The sequence below is a fragment of the Urocitellus parryii genome, chromosome 12 (assembly GCF_045843805.1).
Source record: "Urocitellus parryii isolate mUroPar1 chromosome 12, mUroPar1.hap1, whole genome shotgun sequence".
NCBI lineage: Eukaryota > Metazoa > Chordata > Mammalia > Rodentia > Sciuridae > Urocitellus > Urocitellus parryii.
The window spans coordinates 30,217,502-30,244,847 of NC_135542.1; the positions used below are offsets into that span (position 1 = coordinate 30,217,502).

The 27,346-nt window shown below is 41.2% G+C and overlaps 1 protein-coding gene across 7 annotated transcripts in view; it reads right to left on the reverse strand.

The window, feature by feature from the left end:
• Positions 1-25,047, reverse strand: part of Immt (inner membrane mitochondrial protein) — a 43,354-nt gene extending 18,307 nt beyond the window's left edge. For 2 of the 7 annotated variants that reach the window (XM_077792089.1, XM_026409462.2), the window contains exons 1-6: positions 24,895-25,047; positions 13,707-13,780; positions 12,262-12,451; positions 5,965-6,076; positions 3,833-3,970; positions 3,389-3,484 (exon numbers count right to left, since the gene is read on the reverse strand). In XM_077792089.1, the coding sequence (XP_077648215.1) occupies positions 3,389-3,484; positions 3,833-3,970; positions 5,965-6,076; positions 12,262-12,451; positions 13,707-13,780; positions 24,895-24,939 (655 nt within the window). In that variant the 5' untranslated portion in view covers positions 24,940-25,047. The remainder of the gene's footprint in view (positions 1-3,388; positions 3,485-3,832; positions 3,971-5,964; positions 6,077-12,261; positions 12,452-13,706; positions 13,781-24,894) is intronic. The other 5 variants (XM_077792091.1, XM_026409464.2, XM_077792090.1 and 2 more) reach the window with 3 other exon arrangements.
• Between the last annotated feature and the right edge of the window lie 2,299 nt (positions 25,048-27,346).

A 27,346-nucleotide genomic window follows, 5' to 3' on the forward strand; every position in this document is an offset into this window, starting at 1 on the left:
TGAAAGGCAGGAGAAGCTGAACGAAAAAATAAAATAATAAGGAGAAGATAAGGCAGAAGACATCGAATCTCAAATTTATAACTTAATTCAAGATGCCCATATGATAAAGGGAGAAAACTGAACAGTGAAGAAACATACAAATTTAAAAATATTCAACGAAGTGGGGAAAAACATACTGAAATATTTCACTTATTGAAAAGTAATTTATTTAACATCCTTAACTATCTGTAACATGGCCAAGATCTCAAAAGAATGCAAAAGAAACAAAAACTAAACTTCAAATCTGAGCCAAAGTGATGCCCTCTACCTATGCTCACTCTTCCCTTTCCTAACATGGGGGCTCCCCAGAGCCACGAAGAACCAAGCTAAGAGTAGGGAAACAGGCAGAAGGCAAACAACAGGGACACTCTCTGGAGAAACGAAGAAGTCACAACAGCTGCCATCTCAATTTTAAACCAACACACAGGCAGTACTGTACAGACAGGAAATTTGAGGTAGCTATTATCTTTCTAAAAACTCTTGAAAAATAACATAAAATTAAAACTTAAAAAGGCACATGTTTGTGAGCTGAAAACCAGAAATGTGCACAATGCCCCATATCTCACCAGTGACAGACATGAGCACTAACATGTCTGCAGAGGCACACACCTGCAATCAATCCCAGGGACTCGGGAGGCTAAGGCAGGAGGATCACAAGTTTGAAGTTATCCTTGGCAATTTACCAAAACCTCTCAAAATTTAAGGAACAATGAAGAGAGAACATTCAAGAAAGAAACTAAAGAAGATCTTAAAAGATTGAAAGACCTCTCATGTTCTTGGATAGGCAGAATTCATATTGTCAGAGTGGCTATACCACCTGTAAAAGAGTAATCAGATTCAGTGGAATCCCCCCATTAAAATACCAAATGTTCTTCACAGAAATAGAAAACAAAACAAAAAACCTAAAACTCATTTGGAAGAATAGAAGACTCAGAACAGCCAAAGCAATACAGGCAAGAAGAGCAACACTGAAGGCATCACAATACCTGATTTCAAAGTAACAAACACAGCATGGTACTGGCACCAATACAGAAAGGAAGATCAATGGAATAAAGAGACAGACACAACCCACAACCTTAAGCCATGTGAACCTTGACAAAGGATCAAACACATATATTGGAGAAAAGATAGACTTTTAAACAAATGTGCTAGAGAAATCAGATATCATATGTAGAAGCACAAAACTACATTCCTACTTCTCATCCAGCACAGAAATCAAATCAAAGTGGATCAAACACTTTAGTGGATTTAGACCAGAAACTTTGCAACTACCAGAAGAAAACATATGGCCAACAGTCCAATATACTGGCACTGGTACCAACTTCTTTACCAAGACCTCCAAAGATCAAGAAATGAAAACAAGAATCAATCAGTGGGACAGCATCAGATTAAAAAGCTTCGGCACAGCAAAGGAAACAAAAGCATGAAAGAAAACCTATAGAATGGGAAAAAAATCTTTGCCAGCTACTCCTCCAACAGGGGACTGATTAACATTCAGAATATAAAAAGAACTCAAAAAACTTAACACCAAAAAAAGGCAATAAAGAAATGGACAAAATAATTAAAAAGACATTTCTTAAAAGAAGAAATACAAATGTCTAACAAACAAAAAAGAACTGTTCAAAATCTCTAGCAATCAGGGAAATACAAATCAAATCTCACTCCAGTTAGAATGGCAATCATCAAGAATACAAATAATTATAAATGCCAGCAAGGATGTGTGGAAAAAGTCACTTATACATTACTGGTAGGACTACAAATTAATACAACCACTTTGGAAAGCAGTATGGAGATTCCTCAAAAGAAACAGGAATGGAACCACCATATGACCAAGCTATCCTGATTTTAGTTCTTCTGGATAAATATCTGGATACTCTAGTGACACAGTCACATGGACGTTTTTAGCAGTGCAATTAACAACAGCAAAAGGAACCAACCCAGGTGCCCATCAACAGATGATAAAGAAAATGTGGTATATATACACAAAGGAATTTTAGTCAATCTCAAAGAATGGAATCACAGCATTTGCTGGTAAGTGGATGAAACTGAAGAACATCATGCTGAGTGAAATAAGCCAGACTCAAAGTCAACAGTTGAATTCATTTTCTCTCATATGCGGAAGCTAGAGCAAAATAAGGGGAAAACAGGCAGTGAGGCAGATCCCAAGCAATAGAAGGAAGGTAAGTGGGGCAGAAGGAAACTGAGGAGGTCATGCTCTGTGCACGTCTGTGTGAATGTGCCACAGGGAATTCCACCTTTATGTGTCTCTGTAAAGCACCAAGTAAAAAAACCCCAAAACAACAATAAGTAGAAGGAGTAAGGAAGTAGAAGGAAGACCAGGAGAACAGAGAAAGGGGAGCAGGGGGACGGAAAGGAGAGAGGAGGAGATAGTGCTAAGACTGGGGCTGGGGCTCAGGGGCAGAGCACTTGCCTCACACATGTGAGGCACAGGGTTCTACTATCCTCAACACCACATAAAAATAAATATGTACTGTGTCCATCTACAACTTAAAAAAAAAAAAAAAGTAGTAGTACTAGGGACTTAAGTGGAGCAAATTAAATTCCATGCATCTATGATGTCAAAATGAACCCCACTATGACGCACTAATAAAAATGTTTAAAAAAGATCAATGGTAAGCTGATATTTACCCTTGTGGTTATGACAGTCTATTAAAATAATTTATCCTCCTTTGAAAAACAGCTGGGAATGTAGCTCAGGGGTAGAGCACCCTTGAGTTCAATTCTCAGTATCCTCCTCCCCACACACAGGAAGAACAGGGTTAACAGTGAGAGTCCAGAGACTGGGTGACAAATAAATTTACAAGTTTAACATGCTAAAACATGAACAAGCAACTTCTATTCCCCAGAGTATAAAGAATACAAAGAGTATAGAGAATCCTCACGATTGGATATGGAGGCACAGGCCTGTAATCCCTGCTGCCCAGGAGGCTGAAGCAGGGGGATCCCAAGTTCTAAGACAGCCTGGGCAACTTAGTGAGACCTATCTCAAAATAAATAAAAAGGGCTGGGGATGCATCTCAGTGGTGAAGTGCCCCTGGGTTCAATCCCCGAACTCAGTGGAGGGGAAAAAAGGATATTCAGCACTAACAATCATAAAACAAATGGAGAAAGCGCACGTATTATTTGGAGTGTTTGTCAATAGCACACAGCCCTTATTGCCTGGGTGGAAGCAGTTTAGATGAAGAACACAAGTGGTGAAGAGATGGTGGTGGAGAGCAATGACACTAAGGAGACAAACAGCACCACACTGTGAGTGACGATGAGCCTGTACTGCTGGTGTGCAGCAGCAGGGAGGTGACCCGAGGTCCGAGGCTGCCGCTCTACATACACGAAATCTCAACTTGCTCGTGCTTTTCCTGCTGTGCCAGGCGAGCTGCGACTTCTTCAGGTGGCCGCTCCCTTACAGGGGATGAGGGTGCTTCCTCTTGCAGCAGAAGTAAATAAGAGGAGATTAAGTTTCAGACAGAATTACACACAAGAGCTAACAGGACATAACCACTTAGATCAGCCCCGGGGCATTCTGTGGCTAAGAATTCCAAAACCATGTCATCATCTCAGCAATTCCAAGATGAAGAAACAAGACTCCACCGCTGACTTCTTTATTTTCAAAGATTTATTCAGACTTACAAACTCTGAAAATGTCCTAAACAAGTCAGCAAATTTAAAAGCAATATAAATGTATGTTTACATAGTGTCTATGTGCTGCCTAGGCATTAAGTGGTTCAGATGAGCATACCATCTATGATACAAGAAATGTAAATAATTAAACTACCTGGGATTACAGGTGTGGGTTTTCCTCCACCAATTTCAGGGCGATCAGTTTTTACAGATTCCTCATGCTGAACCGCAGGGGCTGGGACGGAAAGTGTATCACCTGCTGCAGAAATAATTTGAGCTGCCTCTGTAGGTGCTATAAATATATATTATTCAAGGTATTATAGAAATCCACTACCATGGACTAGGGATAAAGCTCAGTTGGTAAAGTGCTTGCCTTGATGCCCACTGCTCTGTTCAATCCCCAGCACCACCAAAAAAAAAAAAAAAAAAGAAAAAGAAATCTACTACCATTACTGCCCACTTCACATCTGGCTTCTTAAAAACACAAATGCATCTACATGTTTGTGTGTGAGTAACACACAAACAGGGCACGGTCCACTGCATGCATAACACACACAATTGAGAAAGGGTGGGAAAACACGAAAGACAGAAGTCTTGTCAGCATCCATCTGCATTTTTACCCTCCTCAATCTGACACAAGACTTCTAGCCCTGAACACATAGTAAGCCCTGAACACACAGTAAGTGTGCAGGAGACCTATGTACTGTGGAGAAGAGTAGCACATGAAAAGAAAGCCTGCAATGAAAAGGCACAGGAGAGCAATGAACCAAAGGCTATTTTAAATTGCTCTGAAGAGTGGCAGAGATAAAAGAAGAGGTATGAGCAGGAACAAGATGACAGTTTTAAGACAAAGAAGAAAATGTCACAATTGACAGTAGGTTTGGAAATAAAAGAAATTAGTCCAAGAAAAAAAAATCACATCAGAAATGATATTTTTAAAAAGAAAGGCTAAGAAATCAAAGGCCTGCAAATTTATAAACAAAGAGAAAAATATCATTCTAGAAATGAAATGAGAAAAAGCAATAAAATAGGACACAAATTGTTTTTTAGAAACCTGAAGGCTCCACTTGAGAGACATTACCTCATCTGCTCCAACAACAGTGAGCCCCTGTTCCAAGTCAGGTATCACTCCCCGGCTGGGCACCCTCCAGCACTCCCACCCCACTTGGCATGTGAAGCAAACTGTGTGGGATGGCCCCAGGCTGCCACACGGGCCTGCTGCTCTCCCTCCCACTCCACCGAGCTTCAGCAGCTCCTGGCACTAAGGAGCCTATTCCTGGGATGTGTTTCCCCACCAGCCTCCCTTCTCTCCTTCTAACCTCTGTTCATGGACATCTCCCAGGTCAGGTTTCCTCACCCACTCCATTTAAAATGGCAACACTCTCTCCCAGCATCCCGACACCATATATATTCTGCCTGTTTCATTTCACATGATCTCCCTCCCTCACCCCACCAAGAGTATCAGCAGAGATTCTGAGCTATTTTGTTCACTGCTATGTCCCTACTACCTAGAAGAACGTCTGACATGCAACAGATTGTCAGTGAATACTTGTGAATGGAGTCGGGTGATTAGTCATGGATAGGACTAACCAAACAGAAACAAGGAGTTGAGGAGTGTACTGAACAGAGCTATCAGCCAGGTACTGTAAATTAGGACAGGATTACTGGTAAACCCCAAAAGCAAGCGGTACTGCAGGGATTATACAAACACTTTCACTCCAGGCGCACTGGCACCTGCCTTTAATCCCAGTGGCTTGGGAGGCTGAAGCAGGAGGATTCCAAGTTCAAAGCCAGCCTCAGCAACTTAGCAAGGTCCTAAGCAACTTAGTGAGTCCTTGTTCAAAATAAAAAATAAAAAGGGACATGGCTCAATGGTTGACTGCCCCTAGGTTCAATACCCTATATCAAAAACAAAAACAAACACATCATTAAGAAAGAAGACAGGATTTAAACTTATGAAGAAGCAGGGGGGGAAAAGGTGGGAAAAAGAGAATAAATCTTAAAATGCAAATGGGGGACAGAAAAACAGAGGGAAGAGGGAAAAGGAAAAATAAAATCACTGTAGACAAGACAATTAGTGCTCAATAACTATTCACAGTAACACCCAATTCTGTGCCCCACGCAACCCCTAAGATAAGCAATGGTTCAGGTGAGACTCCTCCTTTTCAGGATGTGAGCTGGGTCCCTGAGCCCTTATAGGCCGGGCCCTCCCGCTGACTCTGGGTCTAAATGCACTGAAATGACCCATGGCCTATGGTCTCAGAGGAATGGTTCTAACACGTGTACCTGTTGTCGAGGCTGGAGTATCTCCCTTCTGCTTTTGGAGCTGTGACGAAGGCTGTCTGGATTCTTTCATTACCTCTGACACACTAGAGATTTTTAGTGGACCGGATTGAATCTTGGAAATGAAAACATTAAACATTTAAGATGTAATCCTGTTTTTAAAAATGGTAGCATAGAGTAATATTTAAAGTCAAATCTTTCAGGCTTTTAAAATAAAGTTATCAACATTTGCAACTTATGTTTTATTAACCAAACTGAGAGAAGCCATCATCCCTCGCCCACATTTCAGCAACACCAAAGGCTTCTTTTCAGACAGCTGAGGGGTCCACTTGGCCTCCCTTCCACATGCCACTGTTTTCACAAGCACGACACCAAGGTATTTCCACTCCTTCCCAAATCACATCACGGTGTCTTCAGAAGTAGATGACTAGTTAGAGGCATGGAGTCAAAATGAAAGCCAGCTGTTTCTTTGTTCTCCAGGATTCCTGTGACTACACACTAAGTTACATGACTAATTCGAAAGCAAGACCTGCTCTCCTCTCTCCCAGTTACTGCCCACCTTCAATGTAAGGCACTATTCATCAAGAGGACTGAAGGTGACTTGCTGGAGAACACTGCTGAGTGAGGAATGCTTACGCTGACCACCTATGCTGTCCCTACTTTTTCCCAGGACTTGGCAGTGGGTCTTGTGAATCCCTAAGATGACTGCTGAACAGAAGGGGTTCTGAAATATACCACTAGAAATATGTCCATTTTCTCAACTAGAAATATAATCATTTTCTTTTTATTAAAATGTTATTTTTGCCCCAACACTGCAAAGAAAAAAGTTACTTTTGAAATCAGGAAACACGCACTCACTGTAACAGGCAAACTAATGTCAACATGCACGAGTGGTTGTTCCGTGCCTCGCCAGCTGGTCCTCTTCCCTCCCCCACGTCTCTGCCATGAGGTGAGCCACTCTGCCATCACACACTCCTTCACCTCAGGCTCAGAAGCAACACACCCAACTGGTCATGGACTGGAACCTCCAAAACCAGTCTAGCTGACCTCACAGTGAAGACATCAGGACCTGGAGAGTCCTATGGCAATTCCTTCCCTCGCCAGAGATGGTGTCTTTCCATGGGCCTCTTTTCTGGCAGTTCTCTCGTGTTCCGCCCTCTAAGCTGCAGTCATCCTGACCTCCCTAGACACAGCTCTACCTGCTTCACCCTGTAGACTCCCAGGTTTTGCTTGGGATTATCCTCCTATGCTACAGTCTGGAACCCCCCCCCCCCCCCCCGCAAGCACCAAGAGCAGGCGGTCCTAGGGATCACCTCCAATTCCCCTCTAGCACAACTATTCTATTGGTGGACAGAGTCTGAAAACTTGTTTTACACAAAACACAAAAGTGCTTTATGCCGGGTGCAGTGGTCATGCCTGTGATCCCAGCAGCTAGGGAGGCTAAGGCAGGAGGATCACAAGTTCAAAGCCAGCCTCAGCAATTTAGCAAGGCCCCAAGCAACTTAGCAAGACCCTGTCTCTAAATAAAGCTTATAAAAGGGCTGTAGATGTACCCCCACCAAAAAAAGAAAAAGTGCTTTACATGTTATAATTAGTTTATTTGTATTTTGTCCAGTTTTATATAGATTTTTCAAGCAGCAAAGTTAAATCAGGTCCCTTTGTTCCATCTTGATTAGATACAGAAGTTCCATGGTAGGGTTTTTTTGTTGTTTTTTTTTTTTTTGTACCAGAGATTGAACTCAGGGACACTCAACCACCCACATCCCCAGCCCACATCCCCAGCCCACATCCCCAGCCCTATTTTGTATTTTATTTAGAGACAGGGTCTCACTGAGTTGCTTAGTAACTAGTTTTTGCTGAGGCTGGCTTTGAACTCGCGATACTCCTGCCTCAGCCTCCTATGCTGCTGGGATTACAGGCCTGTGTGGGCCACCATGCCCAGCTCCCACTATAGGTTTTTAAAAATGGAAATGATAATCATTTTTTAATATAAATGTTAACTGTATTTTATAATAATATTTTTTAAATGATGTGCTACTGAATGCAACCTGTGCCAGTTAAAATGTAAGAAAATTAAACATTTTGTCACCATTCAAAAATAGTTTGTGAGAACAAATGGCAAGATTGAAGACAAGTTATGATATAATGCTAAATTTTGAAAAAACATTGTTTAAATAAGTAAAAAACTGTTCATAAAACTTTATGTTTAGAAAAATAAAGAGTAGCAGAAACAACACTATATGCACTACAGAGTAAAATCACAGGTAATCAAATTTCTTGCAGATTTTCTGTATTTTTCAGCTTTTTGTTAGGTATTATTTTTATTATAAGAAAATAATGTTTTGAAAAAAAAAGTCTCAAAGGGCACTGGGTCAAAGTTTCAGAAATTCAGCAACAGACTCTGGGCCAAAAGTATGCATTTCATAATCACAGATAGTAGTTAAAATTCTGAATTTAGGCAACTGTAGGTTTAAATGTTTTAATTTTTATGACTTTGTCAAATTTTAAATTTAGCTTTCTAAATGCATCAACAACTCTATGAAAACCATATTAAGCAAATGCCATATTTGCCAAGTAACAAAGCAAAATTATGTGTGTGTATAATATGTAACTATATACAACTCTTCCCTTAAACTAAAATATGGTTATATTACAAAAATTAACACGTAATCTGATTTTTTTTCCATTCAACAATATATCACGAACATTCTCTTCCAAGTCAAGAATCGTTTGGTTGCATACTATCTTCAAGTAAGGGTATCCCCAATTTAGCCAACTAGTTTACTTACAGACATTCAATTATTTCCTGTTTTGTTTTAGCTCTACAAACATCACAGCAATGAACGTCATTGTCCGCATACCTGAAGAGCAGCCACTGCTGAGGGCTTGTTTGACTGACTGACTGACTACCTTGTGATGCTGGGGATCCAACCCCAGGCCTCATGCACTGCTTCTCTACCACAGTCCAGCTGTTACTCTTCTCCCCACACCCCACCCCCCGCACTAGTATGGAACCCAGGGGTGCTCTACCACTGACCTACATCCCAACATTTTTATTTTTTATTTCTATTTTTTAAAATATTTTTTTTAGTTGTAGATGGATACAACATCTTTATTTATTTATTTCTAGGTGGTGTGGAGAATTAAACCCAGTACCTCACATGTGCAAAGCAGGTGCTACCCCTGAGCTACAGCCCCAGCCCTTTATTTTATATTTTGAGACAAGGTCTTTCTAAGTGGCTCAGGCTGACCTCAAACTTGCAATCCTCTGGCCTCAGCCTCCTGAGCAGCTGATTAGAGATGGGTGCCACTGCGTCTGACTCCTCATTTCTAGTCCTATGCCAAACCCTGTTTCATTCAAGCAGCACTATAACAAAATCAACATTTGGAAAAGTGTCCTCTGACCCACCCTACCCCAACACTTTTCCAGAATGTTCCTGGCTAGTCTTAAACATCATTACTTTGTCCATATGAACTTTAACAAAATTTCTTTCTTATTTATTTATTTTTGGCAGTACTGGGGATCAAACTAAAATCATCTCATCTACTTCCTTACCATTTAGGAAAATCCATTAGAGTTCTTACTAGAGCTGTGATAGTGATTATATGTGTGTGTATATATGATAAAAGGACTTCTCTCAAATATATTCATATTTAAGAAAAATTTGAATGAAATAGATATGAGAAATGACATTTTTGAATATTAAGTTCCACCAAAGGGGCTGGGGCTGTAGCTCAGTGGTAGAGCATTTGCCTCACAGGTGTGAGGCCCTGGGTTCCAACCTCAGCACCACATAAAAATAAATAAATAGATAGATAGATAGGTAGATAAATAGTATTTATTAAAAAAAAAAAAAGTTTCACCAAAGAACATAACATGTATTCATTTAGATAAGTCCTATTCCACGTCTCCCAAAGATTCTGTTTTAGTAAATAATCATGCTGTTACTATAAGGGATAACATTAAAATGCATATGAAATGCATAGTTTTTGAAAGCAACAAGTTGGTAACAATGCACAATAGTAGAATAAATGTTTTAAAAATAAAAACACTAATACCATGGAAATTCAGCTGAAGAGCAGATGCACATAGGCCCATGCAGTGAAGGACAGAGGCAAAGAAGTGACGCCCCTGGGTGGAAGACGCCCTCAGGAAAGGGCGCAAATTCAAGGGACTTCTGTTTGCTTCTCTGCTGTAACCAGGGCTCTTAGAACAGGACCTGGAACTAACTGCCACTTTATTAACACGGAGGTGTGGAAAATACAAGGCCTTTGTAAGGCCAACTGGAATAAAGCTGAGGGTTTACATGAGAACCACTCAGACCCAGACTGCCGGGGTACCACATGGCAGCCCACTTACAAGCAAAGACCACTGACCCGGCAACAAAGGGCCCCAACGGCTGCGTGCTCCTTACTCAGAGTGCAACGACCTCTAAGGGCACTCTACCTTTCAGTCTGTGGTTAAAGAATAGAAAATGTGTGAACACTCCTAATAAGTGGCATCATGAATGTGATAATGCTGATTTCACAAGGCTCTCTGGCACTGACATGAGAACGGCCTAGATTGTTTCAGGAGGAGAATCTAGGAGTGGAGACTGGGAGGAAGATGGGAAAGACTGTGGAGAGAGAAACAGGTCTAGCTCAGAAGATAATTGGATATAAAGTGACAAAGGCCAGAATAGGGTGAGGACAGTGGTGACAAAAGAAAAGGAATATAAACAAGATAGGAGACTAGGAGAACAAGGATAATGATGAAGAGAATTCTACACCAGCAACCTGACAGCCTGGGACTACCCTCAATTCAAAAAGCCAATCAGAGGACTGGGAGTGGAGCGCAGTGACGCTCAAGGCCTAAGGCTAATCCTCAAGACCACCCAAAAAAAAGCAAACCACGAGAAATGTGATTTTTGAGGTGGTGCAGTGTAGCCATGCCCAGCTATCCAAGTGGCAATATTCTGTGAGATACCTAAGCAGAATGGCAGGATCCCACAGTCATCTAGAGAGAGGGCATTCATCTTCAAAGAAGGACACCTGAAGTCCTGCTGAGCAAACAGATCCCACTGCTATCCACTGTTCAGTCTGACCCCAGAATTGTGTGTCCCCAGAACTGCTCCCAGTCATTTCTCTGGGGTGCTATAGCTTAAAATAGACCCAGGATTTTAGATCAAATCCACAGGATTCTGCTCTTGCTGTGCAACTGTCTCCCTCTGCCACAGATATTTTAAAGTTCCAATGAAAGAATAAATGATGCAAAAGACTAGCAAGGAATACTTGAAAAAGTGGAGTTGGGGTGGGAATGGGGAGGAAATTTGAGAATATCTGTATTTCCAAATATTTTCTGTGTTACAGGCTTTGTCAAGACCATGTGAGATTCTGGAGAAAAGAAGACCACACAGTTCCTAAGGAAGAACTGATAAGCCACATCCTGCCTCACAGCATAAAAAAATGCCTAATACCAACGCCACAAATCCATGCTCGTGCGTGTGTGTGTGTGTGTGTGTGTGTGTGTTTAAAGAAGAAACTGTGTTTCAGTGAAGAAATATTTAAGATGAGTTTTTTAAAAAGTTAAGCCTCACCAGGTGTGATGGTGCACACCTATAATCCCAGCAGCTCTGGAGGCTAAGGCAGGAGGATAGAAAGTTCAAAGTCAGCCTCCGCAAAAGGGAGGTACTAAGCAACTCAATGAGACCCTGTCTCTAAATAAAATACAAAATAGGGCTGGGGATGTGGCTCAGTGGGTGAGTGCCCCTGAGTTTAATTTACCCCCTACCCCCCACCAAAATGTTAAGCATGGTGGGGTGGGGGGAGTGGAACTCTAAAGAACATGGAAAATATTCCTGTCAACCAACCAGCATATAGCTGAAAATTCTGTGACTCTGTTTTAGAGTCTGAGAAGAGCCCCTGCTGCCCACACCAGGGGGTTCGGTATCATGGCCAGTCTCCACTATATTTTTAGTGTTCCAAGTAAGAGCCTGAGAGTTGCTCGGATACAGGCTGCCCTCAAACACACTGTACCCAGTTACCTCTGCCATGCACACCTCCTCCAGTCACCCATGTGGAATGCATAGTGATCATCCTTGTGGCCCCATTCATCCTTGTGGCACACATTCAGAGTATCTGTGAAACTCCCAAAGGCTAGAATTCACCTGTGCAGATTACTACCAGCTCAGTCTGAAGAGAACTAGCATGCACCTGGCAAGCTGCACTGAATTAGACATGTGTACTATTTTCAAGATGAAAACAGCTTTCTTTATAAAACTATTCCATAGGATACAATGAAATAATGTTTAAAACTCTTACCGGCTTCTTTGGCAATGGAACATTATAAGGTGCAGAACCAAGAACCATCTCAAAGAGTCTGTCTGAGTAAGGAATGGTTTTCTCTACACTTTCTCGGAAGTGGGAGTCCCACTTGGCATATAAGATGGTACCTCCAATACCACCACCAACAAACAGCAGACCAGCTCCAGCGATCCTGCCTGCAGTCAACCTGGGTGGAAGGAATGGAAGCACATACATGTATTATTTCCTGGCTCTCCTGCATCTACTTGCCTCAGGGAAGGAGTCTCAAAGACCTCTGACCTCTGCTTCTCTACCCCGATTCACCATCACAGCCAAACATCACCTTTACCTGATATATTTTTTTTTAAAATCCTGGGGATAGAACCTAAGGATGTTTTACCACTGAACTACATCCCCAATCCTTTTTATTTTTACTTTGAAACAGAGTTTCGCTACGTACCTGAGACTAGTCTCAAACTTGATTGTCTTGCCTCAGCCTTCCCAGTTGCTGGAATTACAGGCATGTGCCACCATACCCAGCTTCCTGATTTATTTATAACATGTTTGCAATAGAATAACATTTATTTATTGGTAACAAAAAACAATAATATCTAGGACAGAAGGAATGAAGCAATCTATCTTTAACACTTAAAACCCAAGATGTTCACATTATTTCCTTTGGCTCCCCTAAAAAGAACTATTAATAATGTTTAAAGCTCCTGTTCCTTGATTAAGCACTTGTATAAACACAATAAAGTAAACCCTTTACAAACATAAGATGAAAAAATATCAAACAGAATTAACAAACTTTTCCTGTGTTATAACATGCTGCTTTCAGGATGGGAACCTACTGCTATAGCATGGAAGACCACCCTGGGAGGGCGGGGTGGGGTGGGAGGTCTGCCTCAATGCCTTCCAACTACCACTATCCAAAAGGAACAGCATTAGCAAAGTTTCACCTACAATAAATAATGCTCCAGAAGGCATTCCAAAAATACTATAGCCAAGTTTCAGTGTACGTACAGTAGTCTCCTTTATTCAGAGGAGATACATTTCAAAACCACCAGAAGATACCTGACGTTGCAAACAGTAATGAATTTACATATGCTATTTTTTCTAAACATATATATCCATGATAAAGCTTAACTTATCAACTAGGCACAGTTAAGAGGATAACAATAACTAATAAAAAAATAGAAGAATTCTAACAATATACTATAAAGGAGGTTATGTGAATATGGTCTCTTTCTCTCTGAGTATGATTCTACTGAGCTCAACCTTCTTGTAATCATGTGAGATGTTATCTCAGTTGACCACAGTTAACTGAAACCATGGGTAAGGGGAAAGACTTCGTTCCTTAATAAAAGGTTTTAAGTAGTGATTCCTATATTCAAAGAAAACACATATATACACCACTCAGTCGCATACAGTAAAAAGCTAGTTTTCAAGGAGGCACTGCATACCCAGAACCGCTGGAAGTTGAGTATCTTCGGCATGGTCGCAATGGACGGAGGACAAGCTTCCCACAGAGACAAGTCTAGAAGAGAAAACACCACAGTGTCATTACTAATATCTTCACTGAACAAAATATTATTTTATTTTCAAAGATCAATTTTCTGCTAGGCACAGTGTGGTGCATGCCTATAATCCCAGCAACTTGGGATCCTGAGGTAGGAGGATCACAAATCCAAGTTCAGCCTCAGCAACTTAGCAAAATCCTGTCTCAAAATGAAAAATAAAAAGGTCTGGGGATGTAGCTCAGTAGTAGAGGGCCCCTGGGTTCAATTCCCCAGTACCACAGAAAAGGGGGGAAAAACCAATTTGCAATGAAAAACATTTCCAGATTTTTTTAAAATATATTTTCAGATGTTGATGGAGCTTTTTTAAAAATTCATTTTTACTTATATGTGGTGCTGAGAATCGAACCCAGTGCCTCACACATGAGGTGCGAGCGCTCTTCCACTGAGCCACAACCCCAGCCCTCCTGATTTGTTTTAATCAAAGTAAAAACATAAACCCAAGTCAAAGTAAAACACAAACCCAGGGATGGGGTTGTAGCTCAGTGATGGAGTGCTTGCCTCACATGTGTGAGGCACTAGGTTTGATCCTCAGCTACACATAAAAATAAATAAATAAAATGAAGGTACTGTGCCCATCTATAACTAAAAATAAAGTATTTTAAAAAAAAAACTAAGTGTTTCTTAACAATCTGTGGATCCCTACAATCTGTGAATTCCTTATGAATTAGCATCCAAATACTATTTGGGGTAGGTGTTGATAAACTATTCACATATATCAATTTGAAATTTCAAACTAATTGCATTGATATATTTTTTAAAAAAAAATTTTTTGGGGGGGTGCTGGGGACTGAATCCAGGGGCTCACGTAGGCTGAGCAAACACTCTACCACCAAGCTACACCCTCCACCCTAAAATATTTTTTTTAAACCATGTGGAAAGATCAAATTGCAACAAGTCAGGAGGGAAATGCTTTCTCTAGGTTCCTTAATAAAATTGTGTCTAAGAGGTGGGCTTGAATGCATGCACCAGTCCTATCTACTTGGGGGTGGGGAGTGAGGCAAGAGGATTATATTCAATTAAAATCTGCTTGAGCCCACCAGTTAGAGACCATCCTGAACAACAGAAAAGGCCCAATCAGTTAAAATATTAAAAGAAGAAAAAAAGAAATTATACCTAAGGAATACCAGAAAAACACAAATTTCCCTTTCCAAGTATTTTTAGTTATTAGAAAACAGATCACATGATCACAGAATACACATGAAATGACTGAATATAGTTGCAATTTACAACTGCCTAAACATAAACAGCACAAACTTCTACTGTATTAATGTATATTGAAACGAACAGATGATTTAAACATAAAGCATATATAATTGGTATTTAAAAGTAATTCTATTATTACCAAAAGTGTGGCATTCAAAACATTTCTGAACTGCTTTTAACAGAAAGGGGTGTTTTCCTTCTATTCTGCAAAGCAGGTAATAGGAAACCGAACAGCTCTATCGTCTAAGTCAGTAACTCCACATGTGGGTTAGGAAGGAAACACCAGGAGACCAGTGAAGTTGTTTGATGTAAGGCTGTTTTTTTTAACCTCTGAGTACGAACAGGCATTGGGGTTAAAAGTTAAGGCGCTGTTGGCAGTGGCTAAGGGGCTACCTGGAATATCAAACAGCAAGCATCCTGAAGGACACCAGACTCCAGGAAAGATGAGCTAAATTCAACACTCAAGTCTGAGAACATCCTAACTTACGAGAACAGTTTGCAGCCTGTTTTAAAATCCATCTTCCATATTCTTTTATCTTGACTGTCTACTTTCCCTTTTATTTGGCTGAAGTTAATAGTTACTAGTATTAAATTAAAATCTGAAATTTCAAATCAAAATTCAAAAGCTTTAAAGGTGACAAATCTCACTTATGCTTCTGTTCCAGTTCCCCTTGCCACAGGCAGCTGATGCTATGGCCTGTTATCCAGAAATACTTCCTGCACATTACCCCTGTGCTCTCCCAGCTTCCCACTTACACAAACAATGCCATGACCTCACAGTCCTGCACGAAGGTTCATTTGAGAAAATTTATGTTAGGTACAGAATAGGCAAAGGCAATCCATGGTAGAAAGAAACACAAGTAGTGGCTTATGCGTGTGGAGATTGAGAGTAACTGGGAAGGGGCCTGGGGAAACTCTTATGAGTGATGCTAATGTTTTACTATCTAAAGGGTCCTACAGCTTCTGGGTTGAATTGTGTCCCAAAAGATACATGTTCATACAAGTATTTGCATTTATCAAACTTCAGAAAGTGAACATTTAAGATTTCTGCATTCTACTGTTAATTCTACATCAAGAGAAATACAATGCTAAAAATACATTATGTATTTTAGCATAATGTTAAAATATTAAAAGAAGAAAAATAAGAAATTATACCTAAGGAATACCAGGTATAATTATGTGTGCATATATACATGTGTGTATATATATATATATGTATGTATACGTACACACACACACACTCTCTCTCTCTGTAATTTTTATTGGGTTACCATCTAGAATTTAAAATTATCCAGGCACAGTGGTGCCTGCCTGTAAATCCCAGCAGCTCGGGAGCCTGAGGTAGGAGGATGGCGCGTCCAAAGCCAAGCTCAGCAACTTAATGGGGCCCTAAGCAACTCAGTGAGATCCTGTCTCGGAATAAAATATAAAAAGGATACAGTTCAGTATCTCAGTGGTAGAGCACGTGCCAGGCCCGGGGTTCGATTCTCAGAACCACATAAAAATAAATATATAAGATAAAATTATTATATCCATCCACAACTGGGGAAAAAAAGATGCAGTTCAGTGATTAAGTGCCCCTGGGTTCAATCCCCTCACCAAAAAAAAAAATAATAATAATAATAAATAAATGAAACTGGATGGAATGTAATATAGTCCCAGCTACTCAAGAGGCTGACTGGGAGGATCACTTGAGCCCAGGAGTTTTGAGTTCAGCCTGGGCAATGCAGTCAGATCTCATTTAAAAAAAAAAAAAAAAAAAAAAGTAAGAGTTTTTAACAATGTAATAGAGGTTGACAACAATTTTTATTAGTACAAATGTGTTTGTATAAATTTGTAGTTGACCAAATATAATATGTACACAACATATAAAGTTAATAAATATAATAGTTATATTTTTATTTAGGTGTATCTTACATCCCTGCTTTCTTTCAGAGATTGAAAAAAGAAACCCTCACATAGGAACTCATGAGCCAAAGAAACTGAGGTGCTCCTATTGGCTACTACCTATTTCTGGCACTTGTCACAGAAGGACAGATGCTCCTCCACTCACAACACAGCTCCTTTCTCACCACTGCAGAAGCCCCTGCTCTAGTCATAGGTCCACCAAGGCCCAGTTCTCTAGTTCCACAATCAGGTCCCTCTACCCTCCACCCACTCCTCCAAGGTAGGTGTTCTAGTGGATTCACTGATGTGAATCAACCTTCTGCTAGAGTAGACATTACTGTTCAACCTTCCTCCTTCCCCCAGGGTCAGAAGTACTTTTCAAGGCAAAGTCATCAAAACATCCTGAATATTCAGGGGATATTCCCTCATGCCACATTCTCCCTCGGCTTGTACTCTGCATCTTAAAGTACTTTATATAAGAGGGCTGGGATGGGGCTCAGTGGCAAAGCACTTGCCTAGTAGGTGCAAGGCCCTGGGTTCAATCCCCAGCCCCTCCCCACTCGCACAAAAGTACTGTATATGACAATTTACACAAACTGCATAACACACAAAAAAAGTGCTTTTCAGTAATAATCCTAAGCTCTGGACACCGACCTTAACAGGGCTTCTACCAGGACCACTCAGAGAGGACAGAAACTCTTCAGAAGAACATTTGCCCACAGAAGTAACTGAGACAGGGATTTTTTCCTCTCTCTATGAAATAAAAAGAATTGTTGGGCAATTCCAGATGCTAGCCAGAAAGAGAAAAGGACCAGGTCCTAGAACTAGTGTCTCTAACTACGTACAGCAAGGTTAGGTAGCCATTGGAAAAGTGTCCAGACATGGGATTTTTACATTGGCAATTTAAAATATACAATCCACTGTTCTTTATTTGATCAAGTTTAACAGGGCAATGACCACCCCCCCCCCCAAAAAAAAACCACAGTTGGACTCACTAAACTATTTACCAACCACCCCTTCCCTGTGCTGCTGTTCCATCCACAGGTCACTTCATTTCAAGTCACATTTTCTGAGATCCCTTTAACAATAACATCGTCTTTCTACTTCAAGTTGTTCAGTCAAAATAATCTGTTTCTCCAAAGGGGAATGGCCTCTCTTTGAGATCTTGCCTCTTGTCAGTCTGCCCTGAAGCCTCTGCTGGCCCTGCACAGCAGTTACCATGGCTGGGGTCAGCAGCACCAGGAGGCCTAGTACTGCCTTTGAGCTCCTCCATGTCCCATGATGGTGGCCCCCAGTGCCCAGTTCAGGCTGGTGTCCACCTAAATTCTTCTACAACCTTGACTTCCTATTCTGTCCCACTGATCTACCTATTCATAACTAAAAGCAAACTTTTAACAAGTAAATCTTAGAATTAAGTTTATACTCTGGTAAGGTTAGTCCTCTCACACTATTTTTTTTGGAATGTTTGTGGATATTGTTGCTTTTTTAAAGGTTACCTTAAATTTTAACTTTTTTCATAAAACATTGATAAGAAATTTATTTTATGTACCACCATGAAAGAAAAAATGGTTTCTATTAAATGACACACCATAAGTTATAAAATGAACCCTGATTTAAAAAAATGTGAAAAAATTATCTTTTCTGGCCAAAAGAAACCCAAAATGGTGACAAAAGGAGTTTCACTTCTATTTGAAAAAAAAAAAAAAAAAAAGAATAGAAATCACTTTATCATAATATTTTTTTTTCCCTTGATACTGAGGACTGAGCCCAGGGGCACTTTACCACTGAGCTATATTCCCCAGCTTTTTTTAATTTTTATTTTGAGTCAGGGACTTACTAAATTGCTGAAGCTGGCCTTAAATTTACACTACTCCTGCCTCAGCCTCCTGAGTTGCTGGGATTACAAGCATGCACAACTGCGCCCAGCCTTTACCTACTTTTTATTTTGGTTGTCTTTCTAAGGTTAAGTTGTAGGAGTTCTTTGCCTATTCTGAACACTAGACTCTAATCAGATATATAATTTGAAAATATTTTTTTCTCATTCTTTTTACTCTTGAGTGTCCCTTGGTACACAAAATTTGAAATTGTAATGAAACAAAATTTATCTTCTATTTTCTTTTATTGCTTGTGCTTTTGATGTCATATCTAAGAAGTCCTTGCCAAATACAAGGTTGGCTCCAGAGTACTCTCTTAAGTACTGTTACAGTATCTCTTTATTTGTAAATATTGGCTACTTTTTAGTTCTTGAATTCCTTTTTATTAATAATGATCTAGGATTTAAAAAGAAGAATACTGTTTCAAAGAAATACGCCTGAACATATAACTTTGTAATAAGAGTTATAAAGTTATCACTGCTATTCATAATGTGCAGAAACATGATTTTAACAAAAAACAAACAAAAAGGAAAACATCCAAACCTCTAGTAACATTCTTGCAGGGTTCCTCTATTCCCTTAGTTCTACCAAATTGAAGTGAACATATGAAAGAAATCACACTGCAACATCAAAACCTCGATGTGAAACCTGTAACAACAGACTTCAGAGGAACCCTACCTGCAGGTTCCAGGTTTCCTCCACCGACTCTGCTGGTTGCCATAATTGACTGTTTGGTGTGTCTTGTCATAAGGATTCCTTCCACCAAAACCAAAGGCACCTAGAAGTTAATGGCCCCTTGCACACTTGGTATACAAATTAACACATAATGTAACTTTTACTATGGTTAACTTAAAACATTTTATAAGAATCAGGCATTAGGCTGGGGATGTGGCTCAAGCCGTAGCGCGCTCGCCTGGCATGTGTGCGGCCCGGGTTCGATCCTCAGTACCACATACAAAGATGTTGTGTCCGCCAAATACTAAAAATAAATATTGAAAAAATTCTCTCTCTCTCTCTCTCTCTCTCTCTCTCTCTTTAAAAAAAAATGCATTAAGGCTAAAAAGTACATCCATTAAAAAATTCACTGAGATTGAAACTGAAGCAACATTATCTCTTAATATAAACATACTCTATGTCTAAGAGGAAAACTACTCTTCAGTTATGGCAATGGCAGACTAAACAGCACTGCAGAAGAGTGAATGTGCATCCTAGACTAAGGGAGATGCACTGTGGTTTACTCTTGACTTACATGGGTAAACTAACCTGAAACAGAAATATACTTTGGTTAATTCTGAAACGTGTCATTTTACAAAACAATCCTAAAAAGCAAAACTAAATTGTGATTTATTAGTTAATTTTAAAATTGTTTAGATGGTTTTGAAAAAACAAAAATAAATATGACACTTCTTTGGTCACTGTGCGTAACATGAATATTTTATATAATCTCACTCAGGTATACTAAATTATACAAGTTGTATTTCAAAATTGTTTGAAAGCTATTAGTCTAGGAATATGAAAATGAGGAGTGGTTTAAAGGATTCCAGTATCAGTATGGGCAAACAGGCTGCACCATCTACAAAACCTTTTCTAGCACATGTGGTCAGCAGCCTACCTCTACTACAGGCAATTTTAATCCTAGACTTCGGAACCTGGTCTCAGTTAAATAGGCGGGCTTAGTTGACCCTGAAGGACAACAGCGTTCCTCCCTCTTCTTTTAGGTACTCGCAGAAGAGACCAGTGCATGTGAAGGAAGCGATACCGCAACTGAGAGTAAAAAGAAAGCGCCAGAACTGAGAAGTAAACTCAGGAAGGATCAAGGTTCTACAGCTCATTTCTGGAAAAGAAAGAGAACAAATAATTTTTCCTGAATACTCCCGTGTAAGGAATTTAAGAGTGAGTCCAGACTTGAAGAATAAGGTCGATACCATCTGTGATGGGTTAGTTTTGGGTCAAGTTGGCAGGTGTTTTTAGAAAAGATTTACCATTGAAATTGGTGACCTGCGGGCTAAAACTGTACTACTGGCTCTCCTGAGACTAGCCCATAAGCCACACTAAAGGTGTTGGACCTGCCAACCTCCATGACCACATGAACCCACATTATCATACATAAATAAATACACACTCACATAGCCTGTTGGTTCTGTTTCTCTGGAGAGCTTAATACACCATCAGAGGTTCCAAAACCAATGGGAGATTTTAAAGGAGGTCACATTTACTTATGGAGATTAAGAAAAATTCATGAAACACATTTCTTTCTTTACTCAAACGTCAAAAATACTTATTTATTAAGAATCTAGTAGGAGCCAGAGACTATTGTCAGTACTGGAAAAATGGCAGTGAACCATATGGACACAGTCCCTTTGTGGAACTTGCATGTTAAATGTAGCAAACACACAAATACACATTATGATGTCAGGTAGTGCTAAGAGCTACAAAGTAAAACAAAGCAGGGTGAGGGTAAAAACAGTGTTGCAAGGAAAGAGAGTGGTCATCAGTCTATTTTCTTTGTTAATTTTTAATTTTTATTTTATTTTTTTGCAGTATTGGAGATTAAACCCAGGGACACTCTACCACTGAGATACAGCCCAAGGCCTTTTTTATTTTAAGACAAAGTCTTGCTAAAATGTCCAAGCTGGCTCCTCCTCCTCAGTCTCCTGAGAGGCCGGGATTACAGCACCATGCCACCACGCTCAGCACTTAAGTCTACCTTATAAGGAAGACTTCTCTGAAGAGAAGCTTATATTTGAGAAAATACCTGCACAATGGGAGTGAGCTACGCAAAGATGCATGGGAAGTTTGGGGGCAGAGAAACACCCATGAAGAGAGGCATGTGATGGAGACACCAGAGAGTAAGGCAGAGTATAAAAAATGGGATATGAAAAAAAGCCAGGCCATAAAGGACCTGGCAGGAGAAGTAGAGACTAGATTTCATTCCAAGTGTGATGGGAATGTCACTGAAGAGCATGACAGGAACTTTTCTGTTGTTCATTTGTGGAAGTGGGGATTGAATCTAGTGTGCTATCAACTGAGGTAAATCTCCAGTCCTTTTTTTTCAAATTTTTATTTGTAGACAGGTTCTCATTAAGTTGTCCAGACTGGCTTAGAACTTGCAAACCTTCCTACCTCAGTCTCTTCAGTAGCTGGAATTACAGGCCTCTGCCAGCACACCTGGCTATGACATGTTTGCTAAAGCCCTTACAACCACTATATTAAGGACTGACTCTAGTTGGCATGGTGGCACAGGCCTGTAATCCCAGACTCAGGAGGCTAAAGCAGGAGGATGACATGTTCAAGGCCACCCTGGGCAACTAAGCAAGACCCTGTCTGGAAATAAAAACAGAAAAGAACAGGGGGAGGTAGCTCAGTGGTAAAGCACTCCACATTAAAAAGAATTATCATGGACTGGGGTTGTGGCTCAGTGGTAAAGCACTTGCCTAGTATGTGTGAGGCCCTGGGTTCAATCCTCAGCACTACATAAAAAATGAATGAATAAAATAAAGCTATTAAAAAAAAAGTTGCCTCATTTAAAAAAGAAGAACTGATCTAGAAGGGAACAGTAAAAGTAAAATCAGAAAGACATTTAAGATGGGGTTTGATGAAGTGGAATAGTATGTATAAACTGATAAATTTCAATAAAAATTCAGAAAGTTGAATACAAAGCTACAAAGAAGAGTCTGAAGAGTCATCTGCTTAGGGATTAAAGTTCTGAGAGTTAATGTCATCCCTAATAAGAGTATATAACTAGGGCTGGGGATGTGGCTCAAGCGGTAGCCCGCTCGCCTGGCATGTGTGCGGCCCGGGTTCGATCCTCAGCATCATATACAAAGATATTGTGTCCGCCAAGTACTAAAGAATGAATATTAAAAAATTCTCTCTCTCTCTCTCCCTCTCTCTTAAAAAAAAAAAAAAAAAAAAAGAGTATATAACTAGAGAAGGAAGAGTGTATTTAAAGGTTCAAAAATGAAGCTGAGGAGGGGGAGTAGTAGAGAATAGGACAGACATCAGAATACATCAGACACTAGAAAGGCAATATGTCAATCAATGGAAGGGAAACTGATGTGATACAGCAATTTGTATACGGGGTAAAAGGGGGAGTTCATAATCCACGTGAATCAAACCGTGTAATATGATGTATTAAGAACTATGTAATGTTATGAACGACCAATAAAAAAAATAAATAAATAAATAAATAAATAAATAAATAAAATGAAGCTGAGGGCTGGGGATGTGGCTCAAGCAGTAGCGCGCTCGCCTAGCGTGCGTGTGGCCCGGGTTCGATCCTCAGCACCACATGCAAAGCGAAGATGTTGTGTCCGCCGAGAACTAAGAAAAAAATAAATAAATATTAAAATTCTCTCTCTCTCTCTGTCCCCCTCTCTCTCTCACTCTCTCTTTAAAAAAAAAAAAAAAAAATGAAGCTGAGGATGTGGATCAATGGTAGAGCACTTACCTTACATGTATGAGGAGCCACTGGATTTGATTTTCAACACCACATATAATTAAATAGATAAAATAAAGGACCACTCACAACTTAAAGAAATATTTAAAAAATAAAAGTTCAAACAAGAAGTTGACTCAGTTAAAAAAAAAAAAAAAAAAGATACAAAGGGTAAGATGGAACCCAAGAGAGTACTTGAGAAGCCAAAGGTACAGAGTTACACAAAGCTACACTATCAAATCTATAAAATGATTGAGGAGCTGGTAAGAATAAATCAAAGAATTTTATAAGATAGTGATTTCAAGACGGTTAGAAATCTTTGTTGAGACCTAGGAAGTATGTATATTTTACTGTGACGTTTCTTAAAAAGTTCACTTTGAATTGACTGGCAAGGAAAGTTATTGAGGTGGGCCCAGCCTAATCATATAACCTTTTAAACTAGGTCTAAAGAGCAAAGGCAGGGAAATAGGAGACTTTGAAGTCTGAGAGACAAGCTCCTGGTAGCCTGCAAAAAAGCAAATATGCATATTACTGAATGGCCTATGGAGGCCTTATGGCAAGAAATTGATGGCGCCTCTATAAGCCGAGGGCAGTGTCTGACAAGAGGTAACAAGAAAATGGTATTGTTTTCTTCTTTACTTCCACAACTGCAAGGGACTTAATTTTGCCAACAAACTGCATAAGCTTGGAAAATAATCTCCAAATAAGAACCACAGCATGGCCATAATTCTGATTGCAGCCTGTGTTAATTCTGAAAATCCAAATCATTCACAAAAGACTTCCAGGCTAAAAACTGTCAGGCAACCAATGGGTGTTGTTTTAAGGAGCTAAATTTGTGGTACTTGTAGCAATAGAAAATTAATAAGGCCCCACTTCCCTGTGGAAGAGGCTGCTTCTTTTCTTTTACCCCAGCAATGAATAGGGAGAGAAGCTAACTAGAAGAGAAAAACAAGGCTTGAATTTTATGATTTCTAACTCACTAAGGCTAGGGATTTTATTTGATTAGTACAGGAGTCACAATATCCATTTCTTCAATACAACATTCTGCCAAAATAATAACGATGTTCTGCAAACCGTGAGCAATGGAAATAGGTCTCTTATTTTCAATTTTAAGAAGTTACTTTGATAAGTTATGAAAAACTAAAAAGAAAAGAAAGAACAAAACTGAGTGCCAGCCACAGTCGTCCCAGCGCCTGGAGACGCAGAACCCCAGGCTCATCTCAAAATGAGCACAAGGTCATGACTCTGTCCTTCCTCAATCGAGCACCAGGGGTTTCAGCTCCATCCACGACAAGCTGCTCTGCAGAGTAAAAGAGCAGCCCGAGGTGTTCCTAGCCATCCCGAGTCCCTCCGGCCGGTTACAGCCGGGACCCTCGAGCCGCGGGCTCCGGGGAGCGCAGACCCCTCTGCGTTAGTGATGCGGCCGGCCACCGCGCGGCCAGCCGGGAGCTGTAGTTCTCCACCTGACCTTCACATCGGGACCCGCCGCGCTCAACCGGCGCCGGGCCTGGGGGCTGGCCCTCGTCGACCCCGTCCCCGCCCCGCAGCGGCGACAGTCCCGGCGTCCTGCGGTCCCGCGCACGCCCCTGCCCGACCCGGCGGCGCCCGGCCCGCTCTCCGCTGCAGCCCGGAATCACTTCCTACGCGCGCTCGAGGAGCCCGCGCTCACCTGGGCGGCGGCGCTCACGCCAGACAGCTGACAGGCCCTCAGCATCCCGACTTAGCGGACGGCGAGGCCGGTGTACGCGGGAGCGGCCGCGGCGGCGCGAGAGAAGCAGTGAGTGCGTGCGTGCGTGCGTGCGTGCGTGCGTGCCCGCGACTGCTCTGCCGCCGCGCTGGGGCGCCCGCCCACTGCGCACGCGCGGCCCCGCCCCTCGCCCTGCGGCGGAAGGGCGGGTTCTCCTTCCGGGCAGTGCTGGGCGCAGTCCGGTAGCCCGAGCCGGGGTCCCTAGGTGAGCAAGCCTGGACCCCGAGCTGCGCGGTGCGGCAGGTGCGTGTGCCTCTCGGGAAGGCTAAAGCGAGAAGCCGCCCGCCGTCTCCTACAGCTGGAGGTTCCGTAGGAGGGAGGCTACTCGGCTGAGTTGCGTAGACAATGGAGCCGACTCGCTTTGGGGTGGTGCTGCAGCCGCGGTGCGGGCCGGCCTCTGCCTCACGCGCTCGGGTGGGTCTAGGGAGAACGCTGGCCGCGGTTTAGGGTGGGCTGGAGGCGAGCCGGCGTGGTCCCCGCTTCACGCCGTTCCGCCGAGCCTGGTGAGGCCAGCACGTGGGCTTGAACACGAATTAGGCTCCAGCGAGGCGGACTACCAGTGCAGTCGCCTGATGTCCTAGAGACCACCGGTGTTGGATGCCGTTGTTCTCGCCAGCACGTTCAGGTCCTGCTAGTAACTTAGGGCGAAGGAGTGTGTTACAGAGGCCAACCGCGCTACCACTCGTTGGCAAAACAGAAGTTAGTTTGGAAATTATCTAGAATAAGATGATTATGGCTGTGTGTGTTCTGTGCGTTTAGAAATCACAGGATACTCGGTTTTCAAATCCCATCACCTAAAGGCTCCAGAGCAGCCTCCCGTTTTGTTTAGTATTTTGACAGTCCCGCCGCGTCCTTGAGACCCAACACTCGTCCTTGAACCTCTCCATGCCAATGAGCGCTTACGTACTCCTATAGCCCTGTCCAGCCACATCCACAACTTACACCTCAACCTCTTTAGCAACCTCTTCAGCTTCAAGATCTCAGCCCTAAAAATTAATTACTTTTCTAATTCCTCGTGATATCAAATCCTTACTCCTCAGCCTCCATGTGCTTCTGATTCTCCTGCCTCAGCTTCTCAAGTTGCTAGAATTTACAAGTGTGTGCCATTTTGACTGGCTTATCATTTTTAAATAAATTACTAAGTGTGACAAGCAGAATAATGGTCCCCCAAAGATGTCTACTTTTTCCTGATCTCTGGAGTATGTTATCTTACATGATAAAAGGAATTCTGTAGATATGATTAATGATCTCTTGCAGGGCTCTGTAGTGCACACCTGTAATCTTAGGGACTCTAATCCCAGGGAAGCTGATGCAGAAGCATTGCAATTCAGGACCAACTTCAGCAACTTAGTAAGACCCTGTCTCAAAAAAATATGAAGCTGATAACAGCTCAGTGGCAAAGCATACCTGGGTTCCATCCCCAGCACCAAAAAAAAAAAAAAAAGTTGAGAACAAGACACCAAGAGATCAGCATTTGGCATATATTGATTTTAGCCCTGTGAAACTCATTTTGAACTTCTTACCACAGAACTATAAGATAATTTTTGTCATTTAAGCAACTGTTAATGACAACTTGATAGAGCAGTCATAGGAAATTGACACAATAACTTTAATTTTTCTCAATTTTCAATACCATAAATACCAATAGATGCAATCCATATAAGTGAAAGCTCTTGAGGATGAATTTTTTTTTTTTTTAATGGGACTGTGCTTTTTTTGCCCAGACTGGTCTCAAACTCAAGACCTCAGTGATCCTCCTGCCTCAGTCGCCCAAGTTGCTTGTAAAGCACAGACTGCCATACCTGGCTCCTCAGTAACTTTTAAGAGTGTAAAAGGTTCTAAAACCAAAATTTTAAGAACCACCCCTCTAAAAGAATGTCCTTACCTTAGTTAAAATCCTCCCCATTGTTAAGGTCCATCTTACAATGTACCTCCTCATTCCAGATGGCTCCAACCAGAAGCCTCCCTCCTCTCCTTTGATCTGCCCCAGTGAGCCCCTATCAACCTTGTCTTAATTATGTTCTATACTTGTGACCTTATTGAGTGTGACTCCTTGAGACAAGGTGTTTGGTCCTTACCCATTTCCACCAGTCAATAAATGTTGTATATGCATGGACTATCTGGGTGTTTCTTACGAAGATGTCACAGAATAGGGTTTCATTGCTGGTTTTCCCCATTTGAATGAATGAATATCAGAAAAGTATGTATGATTACTAATTTTCAGGAATAAAATAAGGAATGTAGGATTATTGAAGCAGTTGAGATGCTACTGTAAAATAACAAGTGCGTGTTACTGAATTTTAAAAATACACATGCTTCTGAGGTTTTAGATCCTTGGTAGAGAGAAGCCCCAAAACAAAACTAAAAGTGTGTG